Below are 13,899 nucleotides of genomic sequence, written 5' to 3'. Positions count from 1 at the left end.
TAGCTGAAAGTTTGTACCTTTTGACCCCATGTAAAGGTACTTTTATAATATTTTACTATATAGTTACTTTCCCGAGGGCATGAGCTCCATTAAGTCCAAATACTCATTGAATCCAAACTGCTCCGTCTCCATGTGAATGATTGACTTGCAAGGATTCTGGCTCCATGCAATTATGTCTGTAATAAGTGAAGAATAAAGACTTCAGAATACCCTAGGTATTTCAAAGCATTCTGCTTCATAGTTAATCATGGTAGTCGCCTGACAAAATAGAACTGTTGTAAGTATCTCATGAATAGTAATCGGTAATGCCTACTCATTTACTTTAGAGAAATATGGTCTTGAGCTGATTTTGCTATTACATTCTCCAGCCCTGTAAGTCACATTCCCTGGTGCATGAATAATTAGAGCGAGCGAGCCATACATTTTTTTAAGTTGTTACCATTTTTTTCAGGCAAACCAGATGCTAAACTTGACATTTTCTCGCTGCTGTCAGGAATGGCCATGCTTAGTGTCCAGGCTCATTCTGTCCCACTGTTTACTTTGGCTTCGGTGTTTGGCTTCTTTCAAGTCACTTGCCTTCCATGTGTACAGAGGTGGATCCCCACACAGGCGGACGGAGCGTGTGTCAGCCTGGAAGTGCTGCTCTTGCTGTGATGGATGGGGAAGAGTCGGTTCACCATGGTTAGGGGTTGTGTGGGAACGGGTAGAGCCGCCTACGCAGTGCCAATTGCTTGGCTGTTCTCTGTATGAATGTGGAACCCACCTGAGCACACAGACTCCCCTTTCTTTACCATATTTTGCTAGGCTTTATTTCTCAATTTTATTGTAAGAAAAGTAGAATACAGCTTTAATGAAATGCGGTGCAAATGAATGCACTCTAAATTCTGGATTGCTGACCGGAAATGAGATCTCTGTTGTTGATGTGCTCGTGACACTCTGTCTGTTAACGCTAAGAACATTAAGAGGGTAGAAAGCTGTTTTTCCTTTGCAGTGAGCATTGTCAAAGGAAGTGGGTGAAATCAGGAGCCTTTCCTCCTTATTGTCTGTCTGCCTTATCATTAAGATGCACTGATTAGGTTACAGACTGCTTTACAATGAAGCCTGAACTGCGATGCTGTGTGTGTGTGTGTGTGTGTTTGTGAGCACTTTAGGGTTTTTTTCCTCTCAGGCTTTGGTTATTTATGCTACATTATGTCTTCCCACTACAACATACAGTGGACTTACCCAGGGGCATTCAAATGGGACTCAGAACTCCAATTTTTCTTTTTTTATTAATAATGTTCTCATAGGAGCTTAATGGATGCTTTATTTCATTGAATGAAATCAATGAACACTTAGATGAGTATTTTTGCAAATAATTAAAACAAACATAAAAATCTCTCTCTATCACTGGACTTAACTTTGTCTATGACAGAAACTTACAGCCAAGTTAGAAGGGTGTGCTTCAGTGATAACACTGACTGGATTTCAATCTCAGAGCCACCACTTTCTAACTGTGTGGCTTGGGCAACCCTATTGGATGTCTCTAAGTCAGGGGTCCTCAAACTACGGCCCGCGGGCCACATGCAAATACAAATATTGTATTTGTTCCCGTTTTGTTTTTTTGCTTCAAAATAAGATATGTGCAGTGTGCATAGGAATTTGTTCATAGTTTTTTTTTAAACTATAGTCCGGCCCTCCAACGATCTGAGGGACAGTGAACTGGCCCCCTGTTTAAAAAGTTTGAGGACTCCTGCTCTAAGTCATGGTTCCTTCCTCTCTTGAAAGTGGTTCACTGGACTTTGTTAGGATTAAATGAGATAATATAGGTAAAGCCTTTAGTGCCTGCATCCAGGAAGTACTTGATAAAGATTAGCTATTATCTGCCTCTTTAGCCTGTAGCATACCTTCTGACTGCCCAAATAGCCTTACATTTGTCCCCAGACTGTTTTTATAATGCTGGTTTTGTTAGTTTTTTTTCACCTATTACACTTTTTCTTGAGGTTTCTCTGGGACCCCAGTCATAGCTTTTGCTCCCGTGAATCCTCACATCTTACTGAACTCAGTTCTCCAAGCAGAGCTTGACGCATCTTTGCTTCCTTGGAATATGTTCTTTTGTAGGGGATGTTGCTCCAAAACCATTCTCTCTTCTGCTCCCCTGTCTTCCATTGAGTTCATTCATACAGCATGTTTGGTTCCTTTTGTCAGTTACTTTGTAGGGAGTAAATTAAGGCACAGAACCGTCATATAAGCAGCTCACACCACAGCTTTTTCTCCTTCTAAGGGTTAATGTGAAAGTTTATCTTATAGATCTTTTGACGATCCACTAATTTTTTTTCTAACTAAATTCAACTTTCTTCATGTTTTATTTCTTTCTTCTCTGACCTGCTTTTGTTTGTTTGTTTTATAATTTCCCTTCCCAACGGGCACCATTCCTCAAGATGTGGATGAGTGCCTGGACCCGAAGGTCTGCGCTAATGGGACCTGCTCCAACCTTGAAGGCTCCTTCATGTGTTCCTGTCACCAGGGCTACACCCCGACCCCAGACCACAAGCACTGCAAAGGTAACGACTGCCATCACCTCTCTCCGTGTTGCTGGAACTCCCATTAGGAATATGTGAGAGTAACTAACTAGCCTTAGAAAGGGACCCACATTACCTGCAGTTTATTTTCACTGAGCTACTTGGGCATGCCAGACCATAGCTACGTATACAATGGAAGATAGTGTATTTTTACAGAGCATCTGTAAACCATAGATCTGTTTATTTAAGTTTTTTTTCTGTTTCTATAAATAATATGTACAGTTGCACAACTCTGTGAATATACAGAAACATTGAATTGCATACTTTAAATAGGTGAGTTGCATGGTATGTGAATTAGATCTCATTGAAATTGCTACTAAAAAAAACATGCCCAAGACGTGGGTTTGATCCCCCGTTGGGGCCTGTACAGGAGGCAACCGATGGATGGTTTTCACCCACATCAATGTCTCTCTCTCTCCGTCTCCCTCTCCTGCTCTCCCCCCCTTTCTCTCTCTCTCAAATCAATAAAAACTTATCCTCGGGTGAGGATTTTTTAAAAAGTTCCTATCTTCTCCTTTAGAAACCTATATAGGCACTAAGTGTTTTCCTTATTCATCAATCAAAACCTTTCCTTTTTATAGTAATAAACTACATAACATCCTTTTTCTTTAGTTATTTTCATCATCTTTTCCAAACCACATCAGCTCATAGATGTCAAATTCTTCCCAGGTCATAACTCTCTCTCTTTTCCAACTCTGTAGCAAAGCTGCTAGTCTCACCTTGTGGATGGTCCGAAATGTTGACTTTGTCTTCACCTCACTAAATAGACTGACAGCCTTTCGCAGGTTATGAATACATTACCTAACGTGTTCATTTCTTTCTGCTTTATTCTTTGCATCTCTTTGCATCTGTGCAGTTTAGCACTGTATGTCCTAATCTTATACATAACTAGAGGTAGTCTCTATTTGAACTCTCAGCTGGACTTGTCAAAGGAATATGTGCAAAAAGTCTCTTAATTATCTTTCACAGAGAATAATATTTTATTTCCATCTCTTGGCACAAAAGAGAGATGACATTTTTCCTGCATGCCTGTTCTTTAGAAAGCTTTCTTTTATTGTAGGAGTTTGGTCCCTTCTCCGAAACGAAAAATGCCTTTTGAACTATAGAATTAAACAGCCTCTGTTCCCCTGGGTGATTTTAAAGACCCAGCGGCCACCTGATTCAAGATAACTGTGTTGCCTCAAGTTATTCCAAATGTGCATGTCATTACTTATAATGAATTACTTCCGACAGTCTTCCCAATACAAATGAGGAACTTATGTAAGATGCCTAGCTTACCCTGCCGGTACTGGAATGGAGGGTCTATTCTTGTGGCAGACATCGTCACATGAGAATACTTAATTTGTCATCTTCTTTGAGAAAATCAAAAAGAGTCCAAGGCACTAAAAATGTTGTCAGACATTACATGAGACCCAACATGCTACAGGAGCAGTTGTTGGTCTCAAGCTCTTGAACTGAGAGACCTCAAGTATTTTATAGAATGTGCTGAAGAAAATACGGCGTAGGCTGTTCTTTGCTGTCGGCCACTCCTAAAACTAATAGACTTAGAGTGTTGGAAAGGTATAAAATAATTCTTCAAATGAAATTCAGCTCACTTACTTGATTTCTCTTTTGGTAGTCAACAGTTGGCAGGCAGGACTTATGTATAAATAAAAGGGATCAATAACACAATAAGTGAAACAAAAGTTTATAGTACACTAATTTCTACATAAAATTAAATGGAAACCCCCCCCCCCCCACAAATTCCTGAACTACAATTAGATTAATAGTTTATGTGAGCTTTTTTTAAGGAAACTTCTAATAGCTCGAGACCTTGCTTGTATCAGGATAAAATCAAAAGGTTACTGCCTCCCTAGAGGTTAAGAAATGCATCTTTGCTCAGAAAACAGGTAATTGTCAATAACACTTAGGGGGAAGGACTGTTCTCTTGGGTAAAAACTTTTAGAGACATTGTAACTAGGATATTTTGGGAAGAAAGCAATAGTCAGACATTGATTGCTAGGACTTGGTTTCTGTAAAAGAAATCAAGTCATTTAACCAAGGCATTTAAAAAATTCTCACCACTTTCTCTTTTGATATTCCAGCAGCCATCAATATAATACCATCATTTCACTTGGCTTTCCTTGTTTCTTTAAAATTAAGTTCTTTGGTTAGAGTGTTGGCCCCCGCACCAAAGGATGTCAGGTTTGATTCTGGGTCAAGTATACATTCGTGGGTTGCAGGTTGATCACTGGCAATCAATCATCGTGTCACTCTTCTCTCTCACAGATGTCTCTCTCTCTCTCTCTCTCTCTCTCTCTCTCTCTCTCTCTCTCTTCCTCCTCCTCCTCCTCCTCCTCCTCCTCCTCCTCCTCCTCCTCCTCCTCCTCCAATAAATACATAAGTTCAGTATCTTTTAACACAGCTGTTTGATTTTTTACTTTTTCAGCTTCTTCTAAATATAGGAGAAATGTTTATTTCTCTCCATTACTGCCTTCAATATAGTTTTGTTTTTAAAATTCTTGGTAGAGTCTTAATTCAACCTTCTTTCCTGAAATTTCTACATGCTGCCAATTGTCACTATTTTGTGCTTAGATTTTCTCTTCTGTTTTCAACTCTCAAATATTTCATCTTGTATTCCTGCTATAGCCAAAGTATGGGAGAGATGGCAAAGGGCTTCATGTCATATTAAAAGTAGCTTTAACTTGCTCATAACTTTATTGTTTATTTGTAACTTTTTCCATTCCACAGTTCTGCTGCTGAGGTTGATATGAGGAACATTTAGTGAGCTGAATCAGACTAAAATTTAGAGGGTCTCATATAGGAAGTATTATTATTTTTGTAATATTAACCCCAGAATGTACTGTAGAGAACATTACATTCCCCCTTTTCTCTGTTTATAGAAAACTTAAATGGAACACCTTGTGGGCAGTGGCTTAGTTTAGTCTGAGTTGAGACTAAACTAAGTCACTAGTCTAGATATGACCTAATTTCAAACAGTTGCCATTGTATGTGTTTCCAGATATTGATGAATGTCAGCAAGGGAATCTCTGCATGAACGGGCAGTGCAAAAACACCGAGGGCTCCTTCAGGTGTACCTGTGGGCAGGGCTACCAGCTGTCAGCAGCGAAAGACCAGTGTGAAGGTAGGCCTGTGGCAACGTGAGCTCCTGTGCTTTCAGCCTGAGGCCCCTGGCCTGGAACAGGTGCCCTCGGGAAAGTGAGGCACTACATCGATGATGGCTTTCTAGTGCCAGGAAGCAAGGGACTTACACTTACATCAGGAAAGTCAATGAAACGGGATGGAAAATATATAAATTTGAAAAATAGGTAATTAGTGATCAAGTGGCTGGGCATTCATAGTAGTAAGAAAAAATATTGCTCTCTGTATTCCTTACTACAGAAAATCAATTCGGTTGAATTCATTTGAAAGTTGTGCACACTAGGATTCTTGCAATTAGAAGGTCGTTATATCAGTCTGGTATGTGCTATGGAATGTTAATGACCTTAACTTTTATGTGTATTCAGCTTTAAAACATTTTTCCTTTTTAAAAAAATCACTAAAGAAGACTTTTCAGCATGACTGCAATAGTGTCCCCTTTCTACTCGGGGATAGAGTTTGTAAATTATGCCCTATTCCTACAGGTGATAGTGAGGAGTTTGGACCTCACTAGGTTTGACCTTAGACTTAAAAGAAATTTAATTGATCTCAATACAAAAAATCACTTTCGGGTAGTAAATGAATCTGTGGTACTCTTTTCCAATAATACCTCATTTACAGTAATAGGCAGTGGCTGCAGTGTGCAACTCTCTAGACCAGTGGTTCTCAACCTTCTGGCCCTTTAAATACAGTTCCTCATGTTGTGACCCAACCATAAGATTATTTTCGTTGCCACTTCATAACTGTAATGTTGCTACTGTTATGAATCGTAATGTAAATATCTGATATGCAGGATGGTCTTAGGCGACCCCTGTGAAAGGGTCGTTCGACCGGCAAAGGGGTCGCGACCCACAGGTTGAGAACCGCTGCTCTAGACTACCACAGAGTGTCATAGTCGAACCTATAAAAGAAAGCTAAGAAGTTTAGTGAAGGCTTATAGACCCCAGCAACGTATTTACCACACACCGCTAAACAGTGGGATTCATATGTACAGGCTTTTAACACACTGATTAAAATTGTAAATTTATCTGGATTTCTCCCTATTGCGGGATTAATAGCTTTTTACTACGGTAGTGTTTCATTCACATAACAAAAAATCAAGTCTAAGTTAATTATAAGCCATCTAATTTATATACTTCCTTTGCATGAATGATTGAAAGAATTTTGTAATATAATTTTTAATTGATTGCAGAGAGGAAGGGAGAGGGAGAGATAGAAACATCAATGATAAGAGAGATAATCAATTGGCTGCCTCCTCCTGGGGATCAGGCCCGCAGCCCGGGCATGTGCCCTGACTGGGAATCGAATGGTGATCTGCTGGTTCATAGGTCGATGCTCAACCACAGAGCCACACCAGCCGGGATAAAAGTATTTTTAAAGCAACCCTTCTGCAGGTTCTTTTCCCTCCCCTGCTCACAGATATTGACGAATGCCAGCACCGCCATCTCTGCACCAACGGGCAGTGCAGGAACATGGAGGGCTCCTTCCGCTGCGTGTGTGACCAGGGCTACAGAGCCTCCGCCCTGGGGGACCACTGTGAAGGTGAGAATTGCTCCTGATGTCAGAACCGGAAGCTGCCGGAATCAGACAGAAATCAGTATGTTTTTCCAGCCTGGGTCCTCGAGCCCAACCTTTTGGCTTCACAGTTGAGGACATTAGGTCCCTGCAAAGTGTTTTCCCCCAAGGCCACGCAGGGGATGCAGAGAAGGAGTGGGACCCAGGTTTTCTTTGCACCGCTGGGAGCTGTTTGTTAGAAGCCTTGTGCCCGTGAGAGGAGGAAAGGACCTGTTTAACTTTTCTCAGCTGTGGATGGAGTGTGGTCCTGGGTGTGCAGTTCTGAATGGTGACCCCTTATTTATGCGGGACCGGCATGCAAATGATCCACATAAGTAAATCCAAGTTAGTTTTGGAGATAACGGGAATGTTTTTAAGAGGCAAACATTAATTTGGTTTTGAGCTTTTTGCATAGGATAGTCCTTAAAGATACCCCACATGTACAGCACTGTGCAGTCATTACCCACTCCCTACCTGCCGTGGCCCAGAACCTCTCTGAGGCCACAGGGCTGCTGAATCCACCTGCCACCCATCTGGCTCTTGTGACTTCTGTCTGCTTTTGATATCCGTCCAAGTAACAAGTTTTTTCCTGACTAGCCTGCTGATTTACTGCATTTTGACTCTGTCCGTTGTGAAGTGTGAATGTGGCAGGTCAGTGCCCCACGTAGAGCCTGCGAGTCGGGGGGGAGTCTGAACCCCACCTGTGAGAGAAGTGGGTGTGCTCTCTAGTGAAAGCTTTTAGAGCCCGTATTTCAATGGCCCCAGATACTTTTTAACTTCCTGTCCCAGTCGGTTGGGAAAGATCCACTGGACTTCATAGCCTCCTGCTTTTCTGCCCAGAGAGCTTGGCACAGCAGTCGCAGCCCTTCTGGGGGGCGATTTGGGCAGTTTCCAGGGCCTCACCGTGTCCACTATTGGTGAATCACCTTCTAGGATTTTACCCTATGGTGGTAATGTTCTAATGTTCTTCAAAGGTCTGACGACACCCGTGAAAAGTTGTAATCAACATACCTATTGAAAAATAGGCAAAGGGTCAAACAAGTGATAAGCCAATCTAATAAACTTTGTGTGAAAGGGTGTGTTTGGGGAACTCTATCCACATGGGTAAATGTTAATGACCCAACATAGTGGTGCTTCAGAGTGGGAGAGGCAGCCTTGTTGGGCAGCCAGGGAGGTCCCAGCCATGGGAACCTCTTGTGAAGTAAGTTAGCGGCATGGCACACGCTGGGGCCTGAAACCCTTCTTCCCTGATCCCGGCCTGGCCAACAGGTTGACCAAGCCATTGGTTAAGTTTTGGGTAATGGGTCTCATCCAAGGGCATGTTCCTTTCTTTGGGCTGTTATAACGTGTAACCACTTTTGGGAAGTTCAGGATGTTTATTCTCAAAACATCCAGTGCGTGAAAAGCCAAGTAAAAACTGTTTAGCCAACTTCCTCGTCATGGTTAATATATATGATTATAAGATACTATTCTGTTCTATGAGAAAGCTTCTTTTGGAATATATTATTGATTCTTTTTTCATCAAGTCAGGGCTCATTTTCCTACTGTCCTAGGTTATAAATAGGACTGGAGTCCATCCAGCTAAGTCAGAGCTCCCTCTGAAACTCTATTAGCGCTCCAGCCTGATAATTCCCATCCGGCACTGCTTCCAGCCCTCCAGTGTATTTAGCTGTAATTAACTGAGCTGTGACCGTTTGCATGCTGCTCACAGCTGTGGGAAGAAGAGCCATCCTTCTTGTCGGCTTTTATATTACACTAGGGGCCCGGTGCACGAAATTCGTGCACTGGGTGGGGGGGGGCGGGGGGAGGAGAGTGTCCCTCAGCCCAGCCTGCCCCCTCTCACATACTGGGAGCCCTCAGGCGTTGACCCCCATCACCCTCCGATCGCCTGATCGGCCCCTTGCCCAGGCCTGACGCCTCCGCCAGAGGTGTCAGGCTTGGACAGGGGACCCCCATCTTCCCCCCATCACTGGCTCTGGCCCCCGCCCAGGCCTGAGGCCTCTGGCCCAGGAATCATGCCTGGGCAGGGGACCCCCATCTCCCTCTGATCGCTTGCTCCACCCCCCACCCAAGCCTGACGCCTCTGACCCAGGCTTCAGGCCTGGGCAAGGGGACCATCATATCCCCCCAATCCCCGGCTCCGCCCCCCACCCAGGCCTGATGCCTCGGCCAGAGGAGTTGACCCTCATCACCCTCCGATCACCAATCACCGGATCGGCCCCTTAACCAGGCCTGAGGCCTCCGGCAGAGGTGTCAGGCCTGGGCAGGGGACCCCCAGCTCCCCGCGGTTGCAGGCTCCGCCCCTGCCCAGGCCTAACGCCTCTGGCTTAGGCATCCGGCCCAGGCAGCGGGGACCTGCAGTGGCAGCGGGGGGCGCCGCGATCGTGGGCTTCGCTTTAGGCCCAGGCAAGGGACCCCTAGCTCCTGGGACTGCCAGCTTCGACCGTGCCCAGCTCCCATCGCTGGCTCCACCCCTACTTCCTGCTATCACTGGCCAGGGCGGCAAAGGCGCCTGGTTCTCGGACCTCCCTGGGGCCGCCTTTGCCCTGCCCCCCAGCTCTTAGCTCCCCCCTGGGTTTCCGATCACTGTCAGTGGCAGGGGACTTCTTCCTGCTTTCCCTTTCGCCTCCCTGCATTGTGCCTACATATGCAAATTAGCCGCCATCTTGTTGGCAGTTAACTGCCAATCTTAGTTGGCAGTTAACTGCCAATCTTAGTTGGCAGTTAACTGCCAATCTTAGTTGGCAGTTAATTTGCATATAGCCCTGATTAGCCAATGAAAAAGGTATCGCTGTACGCCAATTACCATTTTTCTCTTTTATTAGTGTAGATGTGTAGTTTTTCTCTAATAATTCTGGCAAAGACATTGTTTTCCTACAGGGTTGTCCTGCAGTCCTGCTGGTCTTCTCTTAGAGTTGGAAGCCCAAGCATTGTGTTCATTTCTGTGTGCTGTTGACTACACTCAGCAGCCACTTTGTCTAACATGACGGGGTTAGCGCAGTGGTCCTGGTTATCGGAGGTCCAGGCGTCTCAACCTTGAAAGGCTCTGCCTCCACTTGTCCCCCTTCCAGGCACAGTGTCTGATTCCATACCTATCTTAGCACCTTCCCCAGCCCTCACTGGGGTTGCTCCCTGCTAATCCCTTACAAAGCCTGAGACAAAGGTTCCTGATTTACTCTGACTTCCTGTGGCCCCTACATCACAAAATATTCATCAGCTGGGTGTCCTCTCAGGGTTGTGGTCTTCACTGATGGGTCAGCAGCAGGGCAAAGGGTCATTAGTCATCACAGCTGGCCCTGATGGCAGCCATGGTGTAGCCTGGCCTTGCTGCTTTTCTGGCCCTGGAGCTGAAACACAACTGAGCCCTAGATGTTATCTCTAGTTTGACCCAACGAATGCTTGGTCTTTATGGACCAAATCAAAAAACTGTGGGAAGAAATGATTTCTTTCCTTGTCAGAATCATTTATTTTATACATTTGTTCAACAGATATTTATTGTAAGCACAGAACATAGAGCAATGAACCAAAAAGACAAAAATTCCTGCCCTCATGGAGCTTACATCTAGTGAGGGAGATAACAGTAAACGATGTGTAGGTAAAATGCCTACACCTTAATGGTTATGAGAGTGGTCACAAGAATGTGTCTAGATTTGTCAAAACTCATTGAAATGGGCTCTTAAAATTAGATGTATCTACTGTATGTAATTATACTTCAGTGAAGTTGGAAAAACACACTAAAGAAAAAGTGATAACTAACCCACTTAATTGGTGACAAAGTCACATCAGTCATGTTTTATGTTTTAGGATCAGTATTCAGAAACACTTTAAATCTGGGTGAACCCCATAATATAACTTGTTTTTACTTTGATAAAATGACATTATACTAGGGTAAGGTGCTTATTTCTCTTTTATTTCCCCCATGACTGGTACAGAAGCCAGTTAATTGGTTGATTGGGTTCTAGGAAGAAAACAATTTGGCGCCTCCATGTTTTGAACCAGACAGTGAGAACTAGACTCCAACAGGCTCCACATTCACTTCCTCCTGGAGCGTCGCCTATATTTTAGCAGCGATCATAGTTATTTGCAAGAAATGCCATAATATTCCAAATCCTGAGAAAACAAATACGGTTTGGTCCCTTAGCTTTCTTCACTGCTAATCATTTAAATCCTCTATCCTAGACAAGAGAAGAGGGGCTCATGGCGTGTGTTAGGGATAATGAGTTCAGACTGGGAGTGAGTGTGGTGCTAAACAGCCCTCTGGAAAGTCCTGCCAGTGATCATGCTATGAGGGGGGTCCTTAATTGTCTCATACGCTTACAGTCAAAAACTCATTATTGGGCATGTAAACCATGTTTAGTTGCACATATGCTATAAACATATATATAGTCACAAATCCAGGCAGCCTCCAACCTGCTTGTGACAGCTGCTGAGTCAGTGACTTCCGCTTTGATCTTACTGAGTCCCTTTCTGCCAAAAGTCCCTCTGCTTCCCCCTCCTCCTGCCCAGCCTGCTGACCAGACTCCACGGACATTCCTTTTGTTACAGGGAGCCCACTTTTGACCTTTACATCTCTTCTCTAAATTCATGTGACACCTGAAGTTGTTACTATTCTTTTGATAAATAATTATATTTTTTGACATTTTTTTATGTTAAATTGTTTTGGACTTCTAAGACAATTTAATGTTTCATGTGTTTATTACTGCAAATTTTGTTGAACAATCATTTCTCATTAGGGGCAGGGACCATGCCAAATACTTTAAAATTTTTCCTATATTGCATAATGCAGCACCATGTATAAATAGATGCTCAAGATATTCTTAACAGTATGTATTTAAAGAATGTTTTTTATTCTCTGTCATCACCAAGAAAATAGCCAAGTAAATTACTCTTTGTTACAGAATTTTGACTTTTCTTCTTCCAATTTCATTTGATGTTAAAACTTCAGATTATATATTATTCAAAGTTAAAATTATTTAAAAATGTTTCATTTTTAAAAAACTCCTGAAGTTAAAAAGCTTGTCACTCATTTCAAATCATGTGTTATGAGTGATGTAAAAAATATACATGTACATGATTTTTGTGTGTAAATGTAAGGGAAAATACCTACTTGCTTAAGATATAATTTATTTAATCTTTAAAATTCTTAAATTGATTTATAGATATCAACGAATGCTTGGAAGACAATAGCGTTTGCCAGGGAGGAGACTGCATTAACACCAAAGGGTCCTACGATTGTACTTGTCCAGATGGCTTCCAGCTAAATGACAATAAAGGATGCCAAGGTACTTCTCTCTTCCTCTTTCTCATAATTTACACAGTCCTTCCATTCTCAGTGCTTCCTGATGGTGATCTGGGGTTGTACCACTTGCTTTATATGTAAATGGGCTTCGCCAGTTTGTATTATTACAATATCTTTCTTGGGTTGGCATCGAGTAGGAAGTCCTCTTTTGCATGGCACCTTGTTCTTAACTGAAACTCCTATGTTTTAGAACTGTGTCCTCACTTTGCATGCTGTCAGCAACTGAGATCACCTGCAATCTGTTGTTTTTTTCATGGGTCAATCTTGGAACTTGATTCTAAATTATCTTTCTAGTTTTTCTATATCCTTCGTGGGCATATTTCACTTTGTCACATAGCTAATATTTATCTTTTTCCTTAGCTCTGTTTTTATCCAGTATCCAGCTTTTTCTCTTCCTAAAAAAAAAATCTCATTAATAATGTGATCAAGTCCAGATGGTATGGCTCAGTGGTTGAGCATAGATCCATGAACCAAGAGGTCTCTGGTTTGATTCCCTGTCAAGGCTCATGCCCAAATTTCGAGCTCGATCCTCAGTAGGGGGGTGCAGAAGGCAGCCAGTCAATGATTCTCATCATTGATGTTTCTATCTCTCTCTCCTTCTCCCTTCCTCTGAAATCAATAAAACTATGTCTTTAAAATATAATTTGATCAAAATTACGAAGGACAGGATTTTATATTATTTTTCAAAGTGCTATCATATGTAATCTTCTAAACAACAGTACAGTGGATTAATAAGAACACAGCACTAATTACTACAACAGCTTAATTTAATATCTACTATATGCTGAGTATTGTAGGTTCCTCATTTAATTCTTACAAAATTTGAGGTAGGTTTTCTTACATTCATTTTGTGCATAAATAACTAAGGCTCAGAGAAGTGAATTAGTGTGCGAATAAGTGGTAGAGCTTTGAACCCAATATCTTCTCTCATTACTATCTGCTCTGCCGCCATACCAATTATTATTGTATTTATAGCAGAAAGGAAGATGTGAGAATCAGTTGTTTTTCCCTGTGTAATGCATTGGGGCATGATTGATGCTGGGATGAAAAATTAGATAGTTTAGATCCTGTGCCCTAACATCTTTAGCTTTACCTGGCTGCCTCACAAGTTCTTCTGTACTTGTTAGTCCTAGTGTTAATGGCAAACGACACCAGATGTTAGACCTTGGTCCTTGAGTTCAGCTAAGAAAAGAATTAAGAGCCAAGGAACTCAAATACAAGCAAAAATGTATTTAGAAATTCACAGGGTTAGAAGAAGTGAGCCAGTTGGGCGGCATGGACTCAGGAAACAAGAACAGAGGTGAACGAAGAGCCCTGGGAGCTTAGGAGAAAGAAAGGCAAAGAAAA

The 13,899-nt window shown here is 42.5% G+C and overlaps 1 protein-coding gene across 2 annotated transcripts in view; it reads left to right on the top strand.

Annotated features, from left to right (window-relative positions):
* Positions 1-13,899, top strand: part of LTBP1 (latent transforming growth factor beta binding protein 1) — a gene marked incomplete at its 5' end in the record, with an annotated part of 337,472 nt that overhangs the window by 251,059 nt on the left and 72,514 nt on the right. For both annotated transcript variants that reach the window (XM_081101363.1, XM_081101362.1), the window contains 4 exons: positions 2,421-2,543; positions 5,563-5,685; positions 7,119-7,241; positions 12,413-12,535. In XM_081101363.1, coding sequence (XP_080957489.1) covers positions 2,421-2,543; positions 5,563-5,685; positions 7,119-7,241; positions 12,413-12,535 — 492 coding nt within the window. The remainder of the gene's footprint in view (positions 1-2,420; positions 2,544-5,562; positions 5,686-7,118; positions 7,242-12,412; positions 12,536-13,899) is intronic.

This window comes from Myotis nattereri (genome assembly GCF_964212035.1).
Source record: "Myotis nattereri genome assembly, chromosome: 10".
NCBI lineage: Eukaryota > Metazoa > Chordata > Mammalia > Chiroptera > Vespertilionidae > Myotis > Myotis nattereri.
Note: the sequence above shows the minus strand (reverse complement) of the source record. Positions and strands in the feature narration are given on the sequence as shown.